The sequence below is a fragment of the Melanotaenia boesemani genome, chromosome 5 (assembly GCF_017639745.1).
Source record: "Melanotaenia boesemani isolate fMelBoe1 chromosome 5, fMelBoe1.pri, whole genome shotgun sequence".
In the NCBI taxonomy this organism is placed as follows: Eukaryota; Metazoa; Chordata; class Actinopteri; order Atheriniformes; family Melanotaeniidae; genus Melanotaenia; species Melanotaenia boesemani.
In genome coordinates this window covers 3,338,261-3,362,766 of record NC_055686.1, presented here as the reverse complement: position 1 = coordinate 3,362,766, position 24,506 = coordinate 3,338,261, and the positions used below count along the sequence as shown (strand labels likewise).

Genomic DNA, 24,506 nt, shown 5'->3' with positions numbered 1-24,506 from the left:
AGAAAATCCCACCAAGCCACTAAAGAGGCAGGCAGGTCAGAGATAACCAGATCCTCACATAATGCTTGCTCTACATCTAACCATGGTTCATCCAGACTGCTAGGTTTAAGCCATTTGGAGATATACTGCAGCTTGTTAGCTAAGAAAACATGATTAAAGTTGGGTAGCTCCAATCCGCCTCTATCTTTAGTCTGTTGTAAAGTTTTTAGACTGATACGTGATGGCTTGTTTTTCAATAACAATTTAGATATATGTGAGTCCAGTGACTCTGGAAGATGGAAGATGGTTTAGTATGGAGTTATTTTTGTGTTTTCTGCATTTCTGCATAATGATCACGCCTTTCTCAAATAATATTTACGACTAACTCCTGCTGTCCCTGCGCTGTGATCCACCATTGATTCACTGGGAGATGCAGACATAGTGAATATGCATTGATTTGTTGTTTTTGGCGGCGGAGACTCCAATATTTGGGTAAGATTATGACACAGCACACACAAAAGGCTTAATCAGTATGCAGAAATGACGCCACCCAGCTGTCAGTTCGGTTGAGAATGACCAATAGTAACATGGACCCGCCCATGACACAATTTTCACTTCGATAGCAAAAACTTGAAACGATAGCAAAAACTTCGGTTTTGAGAGAGAGAAGAAAAAAGCTTTGAGAGAGAAAGAAAATTGGGAGAGTAAAGGTTTTCACTCTGATAGCAAAAAATATATATATTTGAGAGTAAAGAAAGGCTTTTGAGAGCGTTTTTTTCTAGGAAATTATTTTTTGAAATGTCAAATAATTTTTTAAATGTGCTGTAACAAGATACTTTATCTCAAAACTTTTTTTAGTCTCAAATATTATTATTTTTTGCTATCAGTGTGAAAAATATTTATATCAAATATATTTTTTTCCTTTCAGATAATTTTTCCACTCTCAGATCACTATTTTTTTGCATTTAATAAAAACACAAAAATAACTCCATAGTTTAGTGGGTATCATTGAAAACAGGTAGTTTACTTTAGATAGAACCATCACTTTAACTGTGGCAACCCTCCACATGAGTGATATGGGTAAGCTTCTCCACCGTAAGAGATCAGCCTCTATTGCTTTAAGTAGCTGGACATAATTTAGCTTTGTTAGTTCTGATAACCTGGGGGAAATGTTTATGCCTAGATATCTAATGTTTCCAGACTGTATTGTAGTATTGGGTATGTTTTGTAGGTCACAGTTGATGGGCATAATAATAGTCTTAGACCAGTTATTAGAGTAGTCAGATATTGATGAGAATGTGTTAATAAGTGTAATTGTCTGGGGGAGAGATGTCGGTGAGTTCTGGAGGAAAAGTAATACATCATCAGCATAAAGACTTATCTTATGTTCTATATTTTTAGCATGGATTCCTTTAATCTCTTTATTTTGTCTTATGGCAGCAGCTAGGGGTTCAATAAAAATAGCAAAGAGTGATGGAGAAAGTGGGCAGCCCTGTCTGGTGCCTCTCTGTAAACAGAAGCTTGGAGAGGTTTGATCATTGGTCTCCACACATGCATTTGGGTTGTTATATAATATTTTTAATCCAATCTATGAAAGATGACCCAAACCCAAATTTGTTTAATGTTGCAAATAAAAATTTCCAGTTTACTCGGTCAAATGCGTTTTATGCGTTTAAAGAAATGACTGTGGATTCCAGATTATGTAGACTATAATAATCTATGATATTAATTAATCTACGCATGTTAGTAGAGGAATGTCTACCTTTAATAAAGCCTGTTTGGTCAGGATGTATTATTAGAGGGGTTATTTTTTCTGTTCTTCTGGCCAAAGCTTTGCTAATTATTTTGAGATCTACATTTATTAATGAAATTGGACGGTAACTGGATGGAAGTGTCGGGTCTTTATCTGGTTTTAATAGTAGAGTAATATTGGCTAGGTTCATATTTGAAGTGTTTTTCCCTTATTTCTAATATCATATTGTAGAAAGTGGGTGCCAGCATTGCCCAGAATTCTTTGTAGAATTCTGCTGGGTAACCATCTGGACCTGGAGCTTTATTGTTGGGCATATACTGGAGAGCTTCCAAGACCATTTTATTTTCATGTTTTAATTTTGGAAGATTGATGTTACTAAGAAATTTATCAATATTGTCATCTGTTGTAGTTAGTTGTGATGTATATAATGTTTTTTAGAATTCTTTGAAAGTGTTATTTATCTTGTCAGGGTCGTGGCTGATGTTTCCTTCTGGATCTCTGACAGAGGAGATGGTTGTTTTCTCCTTATTTGTTTTTAACTGATTAGCCAGGAACCTTCCGGATTTGTTTCCATGCTCAAAATTCTCCAAGCGAAGTCTTTGCACCAAGAATTGCGTCTTTTTATCCATTATTTCATTAAGTTCAAGTTTGGCTTTCCTTATAGCATTTGTTATGTGTTCTTATGGGGAGACATGGTAAGCATCCTCTAGGGATTTAATTCTGAGCTCTAACTCAATTCTCAAAGTTTCCTTCTTTTTCTTATGAGAAGAAAAGGAAATTATTTTCCCTCTCATTACTGCTTTTCCTGCTTCCCAAAGAACACATGCTGAAGTTTCTGGCAAGTCGTTATTTTCTAGATATAAGGACCATTCTCTTTTGAAGTAGCTGATAAACTCAACTTTAAGTAATGACGTATTAAATCTCCAGTTTCTAGTTGCTGGTTCATTGTTCTTACTTCTCAGAGTGAATGATACTGGTGCGTGATCACTAATGCTAGGATGGATTTTGATTTCTGACAAGTCATTTATCAGCGAGCTGCTAGTTAAGAAATAATCTAATCTAGAATAGGAATGGTGAACTGAAGAGAAGAAGGTGTATTCTCTTAGTGTGGGATGGTGAGAGCACCAAGCAACACAGAGAACAAAATCCTTCATGTACTGTTTTACAGTTTCTGAGGATTTCCAGACTCGATGAGCTCCTGTGGTACTTTGTTTGTCCAGTATAATGTTAAAATCACCTGCATGTCTGCATTTATTAAAACATGCCATGTGTGCCAGCTAACAGGAAAACCCAATCAAACAATTAAACCAGTGCCGTTACATCCTATTCCAGTAGTGAGCCTTTTGAATATCTGCTCATAGACTGTGTGGGTCCACTGCCGAGTTCTAAATCTGGCTGTAAATACCTGCTTACTGTAATGTGCCAAAGCACCTGTTACCTGGCTCCGTATCCTTTACGGTCCATTACAACAAGAGCTGTGGTCAAAGAGCTGTCCCAGTTTATTTCGGTGTTTGGGATTCCTAAAATAATCCAAAGTGATCGTGGTTCCAATTTTATGTCCCACATGTTTGCACAAGTCCTCAAAGCACTTGGAGTACAACACAATCGTTCCTCTGCTTATCATGCTCAAAGCCAAAGAGCACTTGAACGGTTTCACTAATCTTAAAGTCCCTTCTGCACGCGTATTGTACCGAGCTTGATAGGGACTGGGAAGAGGGCCTTCCCTGGCTTATGCTGGCAGCTAGGGAAGCAGTACAGGAGAGCACGGATTTTAGCCCTAATGACCTTGCTTTCGGCCACTCTGTGCGGGGTCCTTTAGCTGCGTTAAAGGCTAATTTTGTGGACGCAGACTCGACTAAAAACTTGATAGACTTTGTGAATGGTTTTCGTCATCGTCTTTGTGTGGGGGGTTGTCTGGCCAAGGAAAAGCTGGAGCGGTCTCAGGAAAAAATGAAAAATGTTTATGACCGTAAAGCAGAGCACCATGAATTTAGTCCTGGCGACCAGGTGCTCGCTCTTACACCTGTGGTGGGCTCCCCTTTTCAGGCAAAATACTCTGGTCCTTACACCGTGACTGCAAAAATTTCTGACTTGAATTATTTAATTGCGACTCCTGGCAGGAGAAAGTCCACCCAACGCTGCCATGTGAATCTTCTAAAACCTTATTATCAGCGTGCTCCAGATGGCGGTATAGGGCTTTCGGGTTCTGTGCGTCCTGCTCTGGCTGTTTCCCTCGCTGCTGTGCAGGGAGACGGTGTTCCGGAGGCGGACAACAGTCTGTTATGTGGCCGTTTAAAAAATGTAGTAACTTAGAAAACTTGAGTAACTTAGAACATTTGTTGTCCCATCTGTCTGAGTCACAATGCGGTGAGTTGTCCAGGTTAATTAACAGATTCCTTGTTTTGTTTGGGGACGTTCCATCTCGTACCACCTGGATAGAGCATGACATAAACGTTGGGGATGCACGACCGATTAAGCAGCGTTTCTATCGCATGGGTCCTGAAAAGTCAAAATATCTGAACACAGAAATTGATTACTTACTCAACAATAAAATTGCAGTGCCTTCTTTCTCCAGCTGGGCCTCTCCTTGTATTTTGGTGCTGAAGTCTGACAAAATGCCACGGTTTTGCACAGACATGCATAAGGTTAATTCGGTGACCGGAGCAGACTCCTTCCCGTTGCCTCGCATGGACGACTGCATTGACCGGGTGGGGTCGGCTAAATTTGTGTCCAAATTAGACTTGTTAAAGGGCTATTGGCAAGTGCTGTTGTCTAAGCGTGCACAGGAAATTGCTGCATTTGTCACACCCTTTGGCCTACACCTGTTGTGATATGTGATGATGTATTGTGTGAATGTGTTGTAACAAGAGAGGGCGCTACTGAACTTACCTGCTAAAGTGACTATATAAGCTAGTAGGCATGAAGAAGTGGGAGCGACCCGACAATACGTATGGACACTTGATTATTGAGCACAATAAAGTTCAGAGCGTAAGCTCATGTGATCTGTAACAATGCCTCCTCATTGACAAAACAAAACATGGTACCAGGAGTGGTGCACCAGGAGTGAAGGACTGACGCCAGTACCGGGAGTGAAAGGCTGACAGCTTTTCCAGGGCTGAAACGTGCATTCCTTGGGTTGAAGATGGAGACACTGAGACCGCCGGACGGCTTGAAGCTCGTGGGTAATGTGGACGGCAACTGGCGATCTTTTAAGCAACAGTTCGAGCTGTATCTTGCTGCTGTAGGATTGGAATCGAAGCCCGACGCCAGGAAGATTGCTTTGCTACTTACCGTGGCGGGTCCTCAGGTCTTCAACACATTCGAGTTCGACAGGCCGGGTGATAAACAAGTGTATGAAAAGGTGATGGAAAAGTTTGATGCGCATTGTTCACCGCAGAAGAGCACCGTCTATGAGAGGTATGTGTTCCGGTCGCGTGTGCAACACCCGGAGGAAGCTTTTGATGTCTTTGTCACAGACTTGAGGCTGAAAGCACAGTTTTGTGAATTTGGACAGTTAAAAGACTCAATGATCCGTGATCAGATAGTGTATGGAGTTAATGACAAACGGATGAGAGAGAGGCTGCTGAGGGAGGCGAAGCTGACTTTGGAGGACGCCGAGAGGATGTGCCAGGCTACCGAGTTAGCTCAGCAGCATGCTAAGACGCTCAATGACTCAAGTGTGGCTAACGAAAATGCTACAGTTGCTGTGGTCAAGAATAAGACACAGAGACATGTGGCTCAGAATAAGAACTCTGATGATGTCTTGTATTACTGCAGAAGATGTGGTGGTAAACATAAACCTAGACAATGTCCTGCTTATGGGAAGAAGTGTGTGAAGTGTAATGGAAAAAATCATTTTGCAAAACAGTGTCGATCAAAGGGCAAAACCAAATCTGTAAGGTTGGTTGATGAACCTGACCTTTGTGAAACTTTCTTTGTGGGTATGGTGTCATGTGAGGATGCAGATACTCATAAAAAAGAAAATGATATGCATTTAGACAATGAGGATTCATGGATTGTCTCTCTCCCTGTGAATGGAGCGTTGGTTGCACTGAGAATTGATACGGGGGCACAAGCTAATTTAATTAGCATGACAGATGTATATTCAATGAAGGAAAAGCCCAAAATATTTGATAAAAGAGTGTGTTTAAAAGACTACAATGGAAAAGATATTGAAAGCAAAGGTCAATGCAGACTCAAAGTGATGGTAAAGAACAAAGTTCATAATGTACTGTTCACTATTGTATCTGAGGATTGTGAATCATTGCTTAGTGGGGCTACTTCAAAAAGATTAGATCTAGTCAAAAGAGTTTATAATGTTAGCTTGTTACCAAACATGGAAACAGTGAATTCCATTGTGAAGCAGTATGACGATGTGTTTAGAGGTTTGGGATGCTTACCATATACTTACAAGATTCAGTTGAAGGATGATGCAGTACCAGTAATTCATGCATCAAGGCGAGTTCCGGTACCACTTCGGGATCGTCTTAAGAAGGAACTGGACCGAATGAGCCGGTTGAAGGTCATCACCAAAGTAGAGGAACCAACCGAGTGGGTTAACTCTATGGTTTGCGTGGACAAAAAGAACGCCAAACAAGAACTGAGAATATGCATGGATCCTGGTGATTTAAATAAGAACATCCGACGTGAGCATTATCAGATTCCAAAACATGAAGAAATTGCTAGTGAGATGGCTGGAGCCAAGTATTTTTCGAAGCTAGATGCTGCTCAAGGTTTCTGGCCGATCAGACTGGATGAAAAAAGTTCCAGGTACTGTACCTTTAATACACCTTTTGGCAGGTACAGGTTTTTGAGGATGCCCTTCGGGATAATTTCAGCTTCTGAAATCTTTCATCGTGCCATGGACAATCTGCTGGAAGGACTTGAAGGTGTGCGGTGTTACGTGGATGATGTAATAATATGGGGTTCCACTTTACAAGAGCATAATGAAAGACTGATCAAAGTACTTCAGAGGGTACGTGAAAATGGTTTGAGGCTGAATTTAGCCAAATGCCAGGTTGGTGTACCTGAAATCACTTTTCTTGGAGATAAGCTGTCTGCTAAGGGTGTTGAGTTAGATGAGCGTAAAATTAAAGCCATTCTTAGCATGCCTAGTCCAACTGATAAGAAAGGTGTTCTCAGAATAATGGGTATGATCAATTTTGTGGGAAAATTTATACCAAACTTATCTGTGAGAACGTCTGCTTTGAGGGAGTTGTTGTGTGACTCTACTGAATTCAAGTGGACATGCAGACATGAGCGGGAGTGGAATATGTTAAAATCTATTCTTACATCTACGCCAGTGCTAGCTTATTATGATCCAGGTAAACATCTGAAGATATCAACCGATGCCTCTAAAGATGGGCTGGGTGCTGTGTTGTTGCAGGCTGAGGATGACACATGGAAGCCGGTAGCATATGCTTCTAGATCAATGACTAAAATGGAGATGAAGTATGCTCAGATTGAAAAAGAGTGTCTTGGTTTGGCATATGGTTTAGATATTTTTCACTGCTATGTTTATGGTCTACCTACTTTCACGGTGGAGACGGATCACCGCCCACTGGTGTCCGTTGTAAAAAAGGGTCTGGATGAGATGTCGCCAAGAATTCAGCGCCTCATGATGAAGTTGCAGAGGTATGATTTTGACTTGATATACACGCCTGGCAAGCATTTGGTGATGGCAGATGCTTTGTCACGTGCACCTGAATTAAGCTGTCAGAGCACAGTTGAAGAGGAGGTGGAAAGGCACGTGCACATGGTTGCTAAGTCTCTACCGGTGTCTGATGCTAAGTCAAAGCTAATCAGTGAAGAAACTGTAAAAGATGTAGAGCTTCAGTTGGTGATGTCGCAGCTTCAGACAGGTTGGCCGAGAGGGTCATGTCCGTCGTATTATCAGATTAGATCAGAGCTCAGTGTAGTGAATGGATTGTTGCTGAGAGGCAGGAGAATCGTGATTCCTCGTAGCATGAGGATGGACATGCTACAGAAAATACATGAGGGACACTTGGGCGTAGAGAAATGCAAGAGACGGGCAAGAGACGCTGTATACTGGCCGGGTATAAATAAGGATATAGAACAGCTGATCGCACGATGTGAGACATGTCAAAAGTATCAGAGCAGTCAGGCAAGGGAACCGATGGTGATTCAGGGTCTTCCTAATGTACCTTGGAAGAGGGTTGGGACAGATCTGTTTCATTACAAAGGAAAGGATTACTTGCTGGTAATTGATTACTACTCCAACTATCCTGAAATCAAGCACAAATGCGATTAATGTTATCACTCATGTTAAGTCTATTTTTGCTAGACATGGCATACCAGAGACTGTAGTGAGTGATAATGGGCCATGTTACAGCTGCAGAGAGTGGCGGCAGTTCGCTATGCAGTATGGTTTTCAACACGTGACGTCTAGTCCTCAATATGCACAAGCTAATGGAAAGGCAGAAAAAGGTGTACATATCATCAAACAAGTTTTAAGGAAGGCCGCTGATAGTAGATCAGATCCATATTTAGCTCTTTTGAGCTATAGGACAGCTCCTCTAGAGTGTGGTTTATCCCCTGCAGAGTTGCTGATGAATCGTAAGTTGCGTACAACTTTACCTTGCTATACTGATGACAGACAGCAGGTTGGTTTGAAAACTAAACTGGATAATTTAAAAAGGAAACAAAAATATCACTATGATAAGTCAACTAAGGTACTTTCACAACTGGAGAAGAATGATGTTGTCCGAGTACAAGATCAGGTTGCATGGAACAAAAAGGCAATGGTTTTAAAGGAAGTTGGACCGAGGTCTTATGAAGTGAAGACTGAGGATGGTAACGTTCTCAGGAGAAATCGTAGACATCTTCTAAGGACTTCAGAAGTCTTCCAAGAAACTAGTTGTGTTAATGAACAAAGTGCCAATGCTGGGGTATCTTCTTCTACAGTGGTGGAATGTCAACCAGATGAACTAAATTTAGAAGGAAATGAGCAAACTAATGAGGTTACATCAGCATCGTCTGTGCTAAGGAGGTCGACTCGGCATATAAAAAAACCTGATAGGCTGCAATTGTGAACCTGTGGATTCCTTTGTGTGTGTTTTAACATGGGTTTATGATGGACTGTAAATCATGGGTTGATGTGTGTAGATGTTAACATGTTTAGTGCTCGTGTATGAGAATAATGAATGTTATTTTATTGTCATTAGCTAAACATAAAAAAAAAAAAAAAAAAGATGTGTAAACTGTGTGTTTGTGGTGTTGTATTGTAGAACGAAGAAATATGCTAAGTGTATTGATGTAGATTTTAAGAATGGGTTCATTTGGTTATAAGGGGGGATGTTGTGATATGTGATGATGTATTGTGTGAATGTGTTGTAACAAGAGAGGGCCCTACTGAACTTACCTGCTAAAGTGACTATATAAGCTAGTAGGCATGAAGAAGTGGGAGCGACCCGACAATACGTATGGACACTTGATTATTGAGCACAATAAAGTTCAAAGCGTAATCTCATATGATCTGTAACAATGCCTCCTCATTGACAAAACAAAACAACACCATTATGCCGTTCGGTCTGAAAAACGCTCCCGCCACTTTCCAGCGGCTTATGAACATGGCGGTTGCTGGATTGGAGGGTTGCTCAGTCTATCTGGATGACCTAGGGATTTACAGTAACACTTGGCATTCCCATCTGCGGCCAAGCTTTGTTTGAGCGGCTTGCTGACGCGTGTCTTACTATTAACTTGGCTAAGTGCAAGTTGCCAAAGCGACCGTAACATATCTGGGTCGCGTAGTGGGACAGGGTGTGGTGGCCCCTGTACATGCGAAGGTTGTTGCTGTTGCTGTTGCTGAGTTTCCGCAGCCCACTACAAAAAAGGAGCTGGAGCATTTCTTAGGTCTTGTGGGGTACTAGAGAAGTTTTTGTAAGAACTTCTCTACTGTGGTGTTCCCCATGACAGAACTTCTGAAGGCCAAAGCTGAATTTGTTTGGTCCTTTGAATGTCAGCAGGCTTTCGATAATGTTAAGTCTCTGCTCTGTTCCCACCCTGTGCTGTCAGCTCCTTGTTTTGACAGGCCGTTCACGCTCCAGGTGGATTCCAGTCAGATTGGAGCTTGGGCGGTCCTGCTTCAGGAGGATGTGGATGAGGGTGTGGCCAAGCCTGTCTGCTTCTTTTCTAAAAAAATTAATCAATACCAAGGTAATTACTCTGTAATTGAACCCTGGCTTTAATCTGCGGGCACTACAACATTTTGAGGTTTATGTGGGGGGTTCCACGCCCCTAGTGGTTTATACTGACCACAACCTCTTGACCTTTCTAAGCTCTCTGAGCTGCCCGAACCAAAGACTGATCAGGTGGTCTTGTTTTTGCAGGCATAAGACACATCACAGGTCGTGACAATGTTATGGCCGATGCGTTGTCGAGAGCACCTGTAGAATAGTCTGTGGTTCACTGTTGTGTTTTGTTTGCCCTGTTTCTCACCTTCTCTTCTCCTCTAGGCACCAGAGTGGTTGGGAATGGCTGAGGACAGGTTAATTGGGGTGGTGGTGGTGGTAATGGTGGCTTAGTCTTGGGTAAATATACAAATTTGGCACTTAGTTTTGGTGTTTTGTTAACTTTTGACTCTGTGATTCATGGGGAGAATCCCCGTCTTTATGACGGGGGGTGTCACGGCCCCTTCCTCTGTGTGGCCATGTTCTGTAATGTTGAAACCGCTGACGAATATTTACCCTATTGCCAGTTCTTTGACCAACCTTTCAGGCTCACGTCCTGTTGCTTCCTCTCTTGGATCTTTAACGACTGGTAAGACTCCAGTCGCGAAGTGATGGGTGAACCTTTCCACCTCGATTCTTTTGATGCGGGAACAAGCAATTTTACCCCTTTAGAATTCCTGATTATTATCGTCCGCTCATGCGGAGATAGGCCTGAGGAGTTATTCTGGTAGATAAGCCAACCTTTGGGTCTAGGAGTATGAAGCTACCATACTATCGTCCTAACAGGAAAACTACCTGGTATCGAAGTAATAATCTAGCGAATTCTTATGTCTCTTCGGGTATTGGGGAATCTGGGGCTTACCTGCTTGTTGTGTTGTCCTCTCCTGTCCTCAGTGGATGTGGGCAAATATAAGAGAAATAAGTTTGGTTGGGAAGTTAACCGAAGTTAACTATAACCCTTTTATTCAAGTTTTCTTTTATTGGTACAATACAGAAAAAATAAAAAGAAAGAAAAAAGAACAAAATTCCCTTTTCGGGGCTTCCCTTTCAGTGAGGGCTAAAAAGCAGAATATAAGAAATAAGTATAAAGTAAAAGTCTCCCTCAATGGGTGATTCCGTTTTTGCGGTCTACATCTTCTCTAATAATGATTCAATCTCCCTTGGTAAGAAGGGCAAAAATCTATCCCAGCAAAGGGATGAAGGTCCAAAAATCTCTGCAGATCCTCCGCAAAATCTCCGTACAATCTCTAAAAATCTCCGTAAAATCTGACTCGCTCCAAAATATCACCAGTATTTATACATAACTTAAAAACCATCCCACTTGATACCTTCCCACAAACAGAAAAACACTCAAAACCAACCCACTCAGTATTTTTCCATCGACAGAAAACAACTTAGAACCAACCCACTTAGTATTTTTCCATCAGCGGAAAAAGCATACGTAAGCATCCTGCAAGTTGGTCCCTCCTTCTGGGTTGCATCAGAGCTGAAGGAAAGAAGAAACTTTTCCCTGTCCCGTTATCTATCTATCCTTACAGTTTTTACACAAAGGCTGCTTGTTAATATTTTCTGAGTTTGCTGGGAAATTCCGCTCTGCTTTGGAGCGAGCAGATAAGGGGTAACTCCCTTCTTAGACTCCCAGACCTGCTTCAAGGCCTCTCTGCCACTTCTTCAGCAGTGTAAAAACTCTGCCTCTTATTTGTGCACTCTCTGTAAGCTGCAGAATAATAACAACTAAGCTGTAGCTCTTATTAATCAAAACCAAAACCTAATGAACATCACTAAATCTAAGGATAATAATTTAAATAAGCAAGCAAACAGGAATATATGAAATGTGAATAGATAATACATAACACATAGAAAAACATAACTGAGTATTGATCAGGCAGTCTATAAACTCAGTCTTTTGGTTATAAACCTCATCTCACATCATGTGTGCCATAACAGTCATAGATTCAAACTTTAATAAAACTTCTCTCCCTCCTTCACTCACTGAGAGCAAAAGCGGTGGTTTCCAGCAGGTGTGAGTTATCGGCCAAGATAAGGGCCTCTGCTCCCTGTCCGTTGCCTTAGCAACGCTCTCTGGCCTAGAGCAGTGTTCACGCCACCCATTGAAGAGCGCGGCCTTCACAGTAATTATGTATGTGTGCAGGGGAAGCTGGAGTGTACCTGGCTGTGCATGCATGCGTCAAGGGCCCGAAGCACTGCGCGTATAAAAGACCTGCCTATGGCCGGCCTCGGGGTCTCGCTCCACTCTCAGGCCGCACCTGCGCCCGCTGCACCCCGCCTTTTGCTTTACTTTTAGTTTAGCTTTACACCATACAACACTGCATTCATTACATTCTACACACAACCATGCTCACACCTACACTTTTGATTCTGCAGACAGCCACTCTCCATGGTTATCTTATTTTGCCTTAATTTTGGTTAATCTTTCGTTAATAAATAATCACAATTGGCCTTATCTGCTGTTTGGCGTTGTTAGAGACAAACAACCATTCACACACACACTCCTAGGGAGAATTTAGAGTGTCCAATTAAATATATATATATATATAAATTACCAGTATCATTACTGTCATTTAGCAGACACTTTTCTCCAAAGCAAATTACCACTGTGGGATTTGAACTTTGGTCTCCCGCATGGCAGACAGATGCTCTACCGACACACACTGTGACAGCATCTCCAACTGCTGCCACTATTTTGCCTTTCTGACACCAGTAATGCCCACGTCATGCCCATCAATTACACATTTTTACATTATCCAACATGGTTCATCAGGAGCTCAGTCTCACTCCGAAAATTCCACTTCTTCCCTCTTTTTCCCTCCCGAGCCATCATGGAAATGATGTGATGAATATTTATTATCTGAATATTTATAGCCACCATGTGGGCGTGGGAAGACGTTCCCTCAAGTGCGCCCGCTTTAGAGTTGATTCTGATTTATAAACAGAAACAGGTGTAGGACGTGTGTGCGCACGCTTTTATAAATCTGAATGTTAAAGTGCTCAGCATTTGCTTTTTAGGGCTGCAGACGCCATATGTAGTTTGCTTTGCTACGCTCAGGGCGTCCTGCAGGGGATGGGGCTCATGGTCCAGCATGGAGGGCAGGTTTTCCGGGACCCTATTGTCATCTACCCTACCTCTTCCACTGAGTCCAGAGAACAGTCCAGGACAGAGCTAGACTTCTTGATGATTTAATTCATCTTCTTCCTTTTCCTCTCTGTGATGCTGCTGCTCCAGCAGACCAGACCGTACAGGACGGCTGATGCCACCACAGAGTCATAGGAGGTCCTCAGGAGTCCCCCTTCACTTTAAAAGAGTGTCGTTTCTTCAAAAGAAACAGGGCCCTAGGCCAACAGGTGCCCTGGGCAAAACTAGAGTTTTGCTCCACACCCCACGTGGCAAAATGCTTACCAAACCTGAAGCTACATAACTCAGTCACACACATTTTGTAGCTACTGTACAAATTCTCGTCTCTTTATTAAGATAGATAGTACTTTATTCATCCCAAGTTGGGAAATTTAGGTGTTGCAGCGGTACAGTCATTTAGCAGTTGTGCTTCTAAAGGTAGCAAAAAAAATAAAAAACAGTATAAAAAATTTCAATATCTACAAAGACTTATACAAGGAGGTATTTAGTTATACACAGTAAGAAGTGAGAATAGCCAGCAAATAATATAGTCCAGTGCAATGATTAGAAGTGTGGGGTGCGAAATTGAGCTTGTCTGTGCAAAATTAACCAGTTACACACAAAATTACCCAATTACATACTTGACAGTTGTTTTCAATGACACAAGATGAGGAGTTTAACTGTGCAAGGTTGATCCAGTCAGTTAAAAAATTCACCAGTTACAACAGTCACTCATATTGTTATCTCTGACACAATGATGATGAGTTAAACAGTCTTATTGCGTGTGGCAGGAAAGATTTCCTGAAGCGGTCCTTGAGACAGCGAAGCTGTCTGAGCCTTTTGGAAAAGGGGCTCCGCTGTCTGTCCAGCACAGGGTGGAGAGGGTGGTCCGGGTTATCCAAGATAGATAACAGTTTGTTCAGTGTCCTCCTCTCCACCACTGCTTCTAAAGAGTCCTGTCTGCAGCCAATGACAGAGCCAGCCTTCCTGATCAGTTTGTTCAGTCTGTTGGTGTCACTGGCTGCAATGCTGCCCCCCCAGCAGACCACAGATGAAAACAGAGCACCGGCCACAACAGACTGGTAAAAGATTTCCAGCATCTTGCTGCACACGTTGAACGACCGCAGCTTCCTCAGGAAGTAGAGTCTGCTGCAGGCCTTCTTGTACACAGCTGTGCTGTTGGTCTTCCAACTCAGTCTGTTATCGATAGTCACTCCCAGGTATTTATATTCCTCAACCGTGTCCACATCACTACCCAGGATGCAGAGGGGCTGTGGAGCTGATCCCTTTTTCCTGAAGTCTAACACCATCTCTTTGGTCTTGTCCACATTAAGCAGCAGGTGATTGTTACCCGCCCACTCCACAAATCCGTCCACCAGCCCCCTGTACTCCTCGTCCCGTCCACCACTTATACACCCAACAACTGCAGAGTCGTCAGAATATTTCTGATGGTGACATGACTGAGTTATACTGAAAGTCTGTGGTGTATAAGGTGAACAGGAATGGAGAGAGCACAGTGCCCTGCGGGGCTCCTACATCACCTATCACCACATCAGACAGGACACCGCCCAGCCGGGCGAACTGCGGCCTGTCTGTCAGGTAATCAGCGATCCAGGAGACAGAGGACGCGCCGACACCCATCCGCCACAGCTTCCCACTCAGTAAAGAAGGCTGGATGGTGTTGAAGGCACTGGAGAAGTCAAAGAATGTGACTCTCACAATGCCTCCACTACCATCCAGGTGTGAGTGAGCTCACTGCAGCAGATAGATGACAGCATCATCCACCCCCACACGTGGCCGGTAGGCAAACTGCAGAGGGTCGAGAAAAGGTTTCACCAGCAGCCTCAGGTGGGCCAACACCAGCCTTTCCAGCACCTTCATCACATGTGATGTAAGGGCAACTGGACGGTAATCACTGAGGCCAGATGGAGATGACTTCTTAGGAACAGGAACCAGGCAGGAGGTCTTCCAAAGTTGTGGCACCTTCTCCAGGCTGAGGCTCAGATTGAAGAGGTGCTGGAGAACTACAGACAGCTGGCTGGCACAGGTCCTCAGTATCCTGGGGCTGATACCGTCCGGGCCAGCGGCCTTGTGTCTGTTCAGTCTCTCCAGCTGTCTCCTCACCTGCCAGGCTGTTACAGTCAAGCCAGGGGAAGGGGTTGGGGCGGGGGGAGGTGTTATGGGTTGAAGTCCAGTCTGATCCAGTGGGCTCACTGTAGGGGGGGGGGAGGGTAGAGCAGTGGAGCAGTTGGAAGAGGGGGGGGGGGGGGGGGGGGTGTGGGATGGCTGGGGTAGGGGCAGAGGAGACAGGGGCAGTCTGAGAGCTAAACCTGTTGAAAAAGGTGTTAAGCTCGTTAGCTCTCTCCCTATTACCATCAGCCAGTCTGCCTCTCCCCCCACATCCTGTGATCTCCTTCATTCCAGACCACACCTCCCTCATGTTGTTCTTCTGGAGTTTGGCCTCCAGCTTCCTCTTGTAAGAGTCCTTACACTCCCTCAATTCATCCCTCAGTTGGTGCTGCACCCTCCTCAGCTCCTCCCTGTCTCCAGACCTGAAGGCTCTCTTCTTCTTGTTGAGTAGGGTCTTCAGGTTGCTAGTGATCCACGGCTTGTTGTTTGGAAAGCATCTAACAGTCCTGGAGGACATGACAGTGTCCTCACAGAATTTGATGTATTCCGTGATGCTGTCCGTCATACCGTTGATGTCTTCCCCATGAGGCAGGCAGAGTGCATCCCAGTCTGTGCAGTCAAAGCAGTCCTGCAGGGCCTCCTCAGCCTCCTGTGTCCACCTCCTCACTCTCCTTGTGGGCACAGGCTGCTGCCGCACAATAGGCACATACTTTGGTGAAAGCAGAACAAGGTTGTGATCTGACCTGCCGAGGGGGGGGGAGGGCGGTTGCACTGTATGCTCCCTGTGCGTTTGCATACAGTAGGTCCAGAGTTTTATTGTCCCAAGTGGAGCAGTCCACATACTGAGTGAAGTCAGTCAGTGTTCTGTCCATGCTAGCATGATTAAAGTCCCCTGTGATTACCATGAAGGCATTTGGTTATCACAGGGGAAACAAAATAAAGTCACACTGAAACATTCATGGTAAATGGCCTGTACTTGTATAACCAAAGCGCTTCACATGTAAGTCACATTCACCCATTAACACACACACACACTGATGGCGGAAGCTACCATGCAAGGCTTTCAACCATGACCCATCGAACCGGCAACCCTTGGGTTGTAGGATGACCACTCTACCCACTGAGCCATGCCGCCCTCAACTAAATAAACTGCTTCAAAAAAGATAAATAGCACAAAATAAATAAGATTCAGTAAAAATAAAAAAGATTTGGTTAAAAATAAATAACATTTTGGTAAAAATAAATATTGTTTAGTGCAAAAGTCCAGGGCAAGAAATCCTAAAAATGTAAAATGGTGCATTCAAGAAACACATTAAACTGTAAAAGTGCTACATTTATGATAAACAAAACTAAATAATGCCGCTGTGTAAAACAAAAAATCAATCAAGCAATCAAATTAAATGTTTGAAGCACATTTAATGTAAGTTGTACCATAAAGTGGTTTAATTATTACAAAGTGGTTATGACATTGGAATAGCTGGAGAAAATCCCAAACCGGACCATCAGACTGATCTCTCCTTCTGGAACACTGTTGGTGCCAGAACAAAGTCATCAACCCCGGCAGCAGGCTGGACCTCCGGTGGCTGAGCAGGCTGGAGCTCAGGCGGCCTGAGGGTTGCACTGGCTGGAGCTGGATGTCTGGCAGGCGCGCAGGCAGGAGCTCTGAGAGGTGTGCCGACTGAAGCTGGAACGCAGAGAGGGCCGCAGACAGGAGCTCTGGAAGACAGATACATGTCAATAATAATTCTGGCACAGACAGGAGCTGAGTCTCTGGCGGGCGACCAGGAGGTCACACAGACAGGGGCTGGAAACAGGAAGGACCCAGAGGCTTGGAGACTGGAGCCACTGGTTGGAGAGGAGCGTCTTTAATAAAAACCTCCTCGGAGACAGGAACTGCAGGCTGGACAGAACCAGGGGCAGGAGAAGAGCGTCTCGCTCTGAGACCCCCTCGGAGACTGGACCCACAGGCGGGAGAGGAGCGCAGAAACCATCTACCTCCTCGGAGACATGAACTGACAGGCTGGACAGAACCAGGGACTGGAGAGGAGCGTCTCGCTCTGAGACCCCCTCAGAGACTGGACCCACTGGTGGGAGAGGACCGTTGAAACCGTTGACCTCCTCGGAGACAGGGACAAACAGACTGGACATAACCAGGGGCTGGAGAGGAGCGTCTCGCTCCGAGACCCCCTCGGAGACTGGACCCACAGGCGGGAGAGGAGCGCAGAAACCATCTACCTCCTCGGAGACATGAACTGACAGGCTGGACAGAACCAGGGACTGGAGAGGAGCGTCTCGCTCTGAGACCCCCTCAGAGACTGGACCCACTGGTGGGAGAGGACCGTTGAAACCGTTGACCTCCTCGGAGACAGGGACAAACAGACTGGACAGAACCAGGGGCTGGAGAGGAGCGTCTCGCTCCGAGACCCCCTCAGAGACTGGACCCACTGGCGGGAGAGGAGCGTCGAAACCGTCGACCTCCTCGGAGACTTGAGCTGACCTTGGACTGGTGAGCGCCGGGCAGGACCGTTGCGCTGGTGTCGGAGGTAATAATGGAGCAGCCCGTGGAGCAGACGTCAGAGACCGAGCAGGACCAGTCCGTGGCATCGGTGTCGGACGTGGGAGAGCCGGTGAAGACCGGGGAGCAGGCACGGGAGGCTGCAGTACAGGAACAGACCGTTGCTGTGGCGTCTGACACTGTAGAGCCGGACTGGACTGGAAAGCAGGCGTAGAAGGCTGCAGGACTGGTGGAGACCGTGGCTGTGACGTCGGACACTGTAGAACCAGGGCTGACCGGGGATCAGGCGTTGGTGCTGCGGAGTAGAACAGGACTGGGAAGCAGACATGGGAGGCGGCAGGACCGGGGCTGACCATGGCTGTGGCGTCGGACGCTGTAGAGCCGGGACCGACCTTTGCTGTGGTGTCAGACACTGTAGAGCCGGGGCTGACCGGGGAGCAGGCGTCGGAGGCTGCGGAGCAGAACTGGACGGCTAAGCAGACATGGGAGTTTGTAGGACCGGGGCTGACCGTTGCTGTGACGTTGGACGCTGTAGAGCCGTACAAGACCGGGGAGCAGGCATAGGAGGCTGCAAGACGGGTGCTGACCATGGCTGTGGCGTCAGACGCTGTGGAGCCGGAGCAGACGTCAGCTCAGGGGACGTGAGCCTGGGAGCTGGAAGCGACACAGGGGACGTGAGCCTGGGAGCTGGAGGCGACACAGGCGACGTGAGCCTGGGAGCTGGAGGCGACACAGGGGACGTGAGCCTGGGAGCTGGAGGCGACACAGGCGACGTGAGCCTGGGAGCTGGAGGCGACACAGGGGACGTGAGCCTGGGAGCTGGAGGCGACACAGGCGACGTGAGCCTGGGAGCTGGAGGCGACACAGGGGACGTGAGCCTGGGAGCTGGAGATGACACTGGGGACGTGAGCCTGGGAGCTGGAGGCGATACAGGGGACGTGAGCCTGGGAGCTGGAGGCGATACAGGGGACGTGAGCCTGGGAGCTGGACCTCGCCGGATCGCCAACTTGGAACCTTGGAAAGGAGACCAGTTGGGGGAGTTGTCATGTTGGGTGATCAGCTGATTCAGCCAGTTCATGATTTCCACCTCGTTTGAGAACATCGGTCCTGCAGGAGGGAAATCCATTCTCCTTCTTCTACTCATACTGTTCTGGTCGGACCTTCTGTTACGTACGGACTCCAGGAACACAAAGGAGGGTTTAACAGGTTTATTCTGGAACGGATATACTGATGACAAACATACAGTTTCCAATGCAGAGGTGAGGAATCTAGCAGGGTACGTGGTCAACGTCCGACAAGGAGTGACTGAACTGGTGGAGTATATAAGGGCTGGAGAGTCAATGGGGAACAGGTGTGGCAGGTTGACATGATTATGATGAGCGGATCTGGAACTGGTTGGAGGATCAGGGAAGTGAGGAGTGAATGGAGGAGCGGCAGAACAGGGGAGTGCTGGAGGAGTGGCAGGACAGACTGTAACAGTACCCCCCCCTCCAGAAGGCCGGACAGAACCTCCACCGGGCTAAAGGGGGCAGTAGTTTCTAGTTCTATACCTACCCATCCTAAGCAATTGCCCTCACTTTTGCAGTGTTTGCCAATTTAGCCATCTCAAAGGCAACGTTGTAAAGCTCAACATTTGGTAGCGACAGCCCACCATCTCTTTTTGTTTCATACAGTTATTGTAGGTTTATCCTTGGCTTTTTCCCATTCCATAGATAATCCTTTACCATTTGGTTGTATTGAGAGTAACATTCTCCAGCTATTTATATTGGAAGCATCAGCCATAGACGGAAGGTCAACAAGCACACTGATTAAGATAAAACCAAGTTTCACCTTTACCCTTTAGTCTGACTGAATGTGATGTTACTTCAGTCACTTCAAATGTACCCATCCACCTGTAAAAGTTTATCTCAAAATGTCATAAGGGTCAATATCATTTTTGAAATACACATATAATAAAAAAGATTTAGTGTTGATTCTTCCCCTGTAGACAGATCCACGCCATCAGTCCTGCTTTCAGAAAAATAAATGTGTGTCCTGTTAATCAGAGTTAGCAGCATGATGAAACACAGCAATCAGCCTTTGTGAAAGAAACTGAAGCAGCATCCTGTAAGAGAACCTGCTGGAAGAAAAATGTTAAAGGAAACATCAGTCTGTACGTTGAGGTCAGAGTCAGAACTTTGTCAAAGGTCACGTCACTGGTTCTGCGCAGAAAGGCCGAATCAAAGCAGATAAATTTGTCCTGCATTTTATAAGGATCCTTAAAATTCATTATAATATTGTTTGGAAAACATTAATTGTTTTGGAGATCTCTTATCAATGCTTTGAACTCCAAGATGACATGGACTTGTATAGATCGAACATATGAGCATAAATTTCTTGGTGTGATTATAGATCATAAACTCTGCTGGAAATCTCATGTGGCCTATTTGACATCAAAAATTTCAAAAAGCAGTTATAGGAAAAACCAAACATATATTGGACTCTAACTCTTTGTTTAGTCTTACCTTATTTATATTATTGTGTGGAAATATGGGGAAACACATATAAAACCACCCTCCAACCTCTTTGCACATTACAGAAAAAAGCTATGAGAATTGTCTACAATGTAGGATTCAGAGAACACACAAATCCTTTATTTTTAAGGGCAAAGGTTTTAAAGTTAATGGATCTAATAAAGTTTAAAATGGCTCAAATAATGTACAAAGTCAGGGAAAATATGCTTCCATGGAATATTCAAAGCATATTTAGAGACCGAGAAGGGGGTTATAGCCTTCGGGATGAGTTGAATTTTAAGAAAATGAAAGTAAGAACAACATTTCGACAAATGAGTTTTTCTATAAGAGGAGTACATTTATGGAATGGGTTAGACAGAAAGCCGAAGGGCTGTGCAAATATAGATCTTTTTAAAAAAATATACAAACATAATTTTTTTTAAACGTATCGTGAAATGTGCTGAGTGTATAGTGTCTTGGAATTTGTATGTGGTGCAGCGACTATGTGTAAACAGCGGTTAAAATTTAATAGGTTGTAGGCATTTATAAGCATTTTGCTTCAGCCTACTCCTTTTGAGCATTGTGTTTTTCTTTAGTTTATTTTATGTTGTGCTTGCAATGGCTTGCACTTTTATCTTTTATTTTCTTGTTTTGTGCTCAAATAAAGACTCAATCACAATCAGAATCAGACTTAAAAACAATTTAAATATTCTTTCAATAATATGTCCATCGGCCAAATTTGCTCGAGCAGCTTTTCACTTTTATTCTTTTACAAATCCCTCTTTTTATAAGAGAATCAGATTTAAAATATCCATGGATATTAAGTAGGTTCTACTTTTTTACTGTATCTCTCTGTATTTATTTTATAGAGCACTTTCCTGTATTGTTACAGAAAAAACAATAACCTAAAAATAATATTATCTATATCAACGTACATTTGTTGTATTGTTAGTTTACTCTAATTTACATTCATTCATCTCCATTGTCTCTAAGTATTTGGAATTTATTTTTGTTACGACCCGATTCAGGGGCATGATTGGGTGTAACAAAAGATGATGCTGGGGACAGATGGTAAAGGTAAAATAAATCCATTTCATTAAAACCCGTGAACGATGAATGAAAACCTGCAACAAAAAAAAGTACACAAAAACAAACAAGTGTTGGGGTTAGCGGACCTGCTAAAAGAAATATACCAGAACCTAAACCAAAAAACCACCGAGTGAAAACCAAAAGACTGTACAGAGACTCGGTGAAGCTAAAACCAAACAAAAGAACAGCAGATCCATAAACTAAAGTGACGGAAGTCACAACCAAAACCAAACACTGATCTAGCCCAACACCAAATCAAAAATAAACACTGTGGCAGAAACACAAACTAAAGTGTAGCAGAGCCTGAACTTAACTGAGTGCGTAAACTAAGGTGAATCCAAACTAAAAACAGAACCATCTGAAGTCCCCACATGGGACGCACCACAGCCAGGAATCCTCCTGTTGTGTCCAAATAATGGTCTGCCCCACAAAAGATTCACTAACATGAAGCACAGCGAGCACGCAGTAGGCCTTGCTACCACCAAAATCCGCCATAACTCGGAACGAGGCCACCTGTGCTAAGCAGCCACGTTCCTACCACGAACACACAAAGACTAAGTGAGGTGAAGCGGCCTGTGCTAATCCAGCCTCCCGTCCAGACCGGCCTTGGCTGCAGCCTTTTCAGCCTCAGCTCTTAACAAGCTGCAGCCTGATTGGACATGCCTGGATCAATCAGAGTAGCGTAGACGCAAGTGTGCCGGCTCCAGCCATTCCAGGCAGCACTTCCAGATCAGACAATCAGCAGCATAATGAGCCGCAGCTGCCAGCAATGAGCAGTGGCCGTAACAGAATCAGATTTGCAGCCTGTGAAGAATTTCAAGACAGGAAGTCTCAGACAGGGACAAGGGAGGGGGAGGAGAGAAGAAAGGAAAATAGGGTTAATAATTATCCCACAGAGTGTGTGTGTGTCTCTCCAAGAAGAGTTGCATATGTTTTCTCTCACAGACTTGATAATGTAAATGTATCTTTAGATGTATGTATATAAGTAAAAAGCACAGTGTGTCTTTCTTTTCAATCAGCTTCAACTTCAGAAAGATTCCTTGTGTATGTATTAAGTTTCTGGAGCGGAGCAAAACATTTCCTCAGACAGATCAAATTATTTTACATTATCTGAATCTTTCAATGCATAAATTTAGCATTTCCTTCTAATTTAGTTTTTACTGACACAAAAATCTATTTTAATTTCTCATGAGATTTCTCACAACGTATTCACCTTTTCAACCACCAACGAGGCGTCCACTCTGCCTGTTGCTTTGGAATGTGAGTCTCCAGTCACACACACACACACACACACTCACACTATTTTGCCTTTTTTTTCCTCTTTGTCTTTAACTTGTTGGCACAGAATTGATCTTTTAGAGCCTATTTACTCTGGTTCAAACATTATCTTTAAAACCCACTAGCTCGGTTTTGTCTAACTATAAGATTTTCTTCACGGTGAGGCAGTCACACAAACTTATTTCATCACACAATTTATACTCAACTGCTCGCTTGTAGAAGGCAGATTTCCTGTCACCATCCGACGCCAGACTCAGAACCCCAGATGACTGGCCTCCCACCTAACGTCGAGGTAGAGGTCTTTTTACAGGTCCCAGACCTGGCTGTGCACAGTCTTCAGTCTCTCGGCGATTCCATACTGGGTTCGGATGAGTATTTAGGATCCGGCTCAAAGAACCAATATGTTAGAAAATTCATTTCCAACATGATGCAATGCAAAGCTAAACCTTCTACATAAGGAAGAACCACAAGGCATTATTCCTCTCTTTACTTAGTTTCTCTCTTTAAGGTCCTCGACCTTTTCTGTTTCATCTCTTAAGCTTCTACAGAAGATCTGTTATCTTCTGTGGTCAATTTCTTGAAATCCCCAGTCCCATAACACTTTTAAAACTTCTAAATACTACATCCAATCACTCATTCACTCCACACTTAAAATGATACACTTTTCACTTATTCTCTTTTTCTCTTATCTGTTTCTCTTTAACTCTTATTCTTCTATTCCTTTATTCAGGATCCCAGATCCTTATGGTCCCAGACCATTTACGCGTATTTTCCTTTTACTTCTATTATTCTTTAACTTCTTAAAGCCCCATTTCTCATACCAAAACTAAAACCATCTGTTACCTGATCAGGCACTTAAATTTAAAGTACTCAATGTGGACAGTTTTTAGAAAAGGTTTGTCCTTACCTTCATTTATGACCGGTCTTTCAGTGCCTGATCTGGGTAGAGGATGATTATGATTGTCCTTTAAATGCTATTTGATGTCAGCAGAGAGAAAATTTAGTAAAGAAAATTCAAAGACATTTAATAATTAAAGCTGCAAGCAGCGTTGGAGGCCCTCGCACCTCTGGCGCCGCTTCGGCCTATTGCACCGCCCCATCGGCCAAGAGCCTCCCTCCAGCAACACAGCCTCTCTTGCCCACAGCCATATACCCATTCTTCCAGAGTTTATCTCCATCAAGAGGTGATTTTCCTCATCAGAAGATCAACTTGCACGTCAGCCTGTCCAGTGATGACATCTGAAGCATTCATGACCTTGTTTCTTACAAACTGTGTTGAATTCCCACAATCTGGAGCATGATTTCATCAAGAGGAAAATTCCACGTGGCCACTAGGTGGTGGTAAAGTTGTTTTAATGTAGGACCATGTTCAGGTTGGAACTCTAATGAGAACAGGAAAATATTAGCTCAATTGGTCAACTGACAGCAGGGTTTGTGCCACTTTCTGTATAATGGCGAATGATTTAAACCATCACAGAAAGCCATTTTAATCATGATGCTGTAAGACGTCAGTCATATTTTCCACCATAAGTTCATGAAGGATGATAAATTGAGTTAGAATTAGTTATACAGATGAGAAAGGTTAACATGGTGGGACTTCCTTTTTCCAGGGGGTGGGGCTATGGTGTTGAGTACATAAGGACATGAAGAGGCAATATTTGTTTGTCTTGTCAAGTTACATAAATATGCCACATTTTATCATGTCGTTCAAAGCAGTGGTTGGAGCTGATAGATTAAATATTTACAGGGGGCGCTATAGAGCCACATAACCAGCATATGTGTATTTGAATCAGTTCCAGGTCTGACCACTGTCCTCCCTGCCGAGTTTGGTGGAGATCAGGTGTACATTGGGTCAGTTACAAGTACTTCCTGTTTCATGGCGGTGGACGCCATTCGCCATGTTTTGCTTGAGGAACGAACTTGAGTTTTGTTTTCTGTAATATCATGT

At 44.1% G+C, this 24,506-nt stretch overlaps 2 protein-coding genes across 2 annotated transcripts in view; both read left to right on the top strand.

Annotated features, from left to right (window-relative positions):
* The window catches only part of LOC121640276 (sialoadhesin-like), a 601,555-nt gene that overhangs the window by 256,986 nt on the left and 320,063 nt on the right, over positions 1–24,506 (top strand). The gene's annotated exons all lie outside the window — the stretch shown is intronic.
* Positions 4,824–9,084, top strand: LOC121640472. The gene is made up of 2 exons (XM_041986250.1): positions 4,824–5,873; positions 8,998–9,084. The coding sequence occupies exons 1-2, from the start codon at positions 4,875–4,877 to the stop codon at positions 9,004–9,006; spliced, it is 1,008 nt and encodes a 335-aa protein (XP_041842184.1). The 5' UTR covers positions 4,824–4,874; the 3' UTR covers positions 9,007–9,084.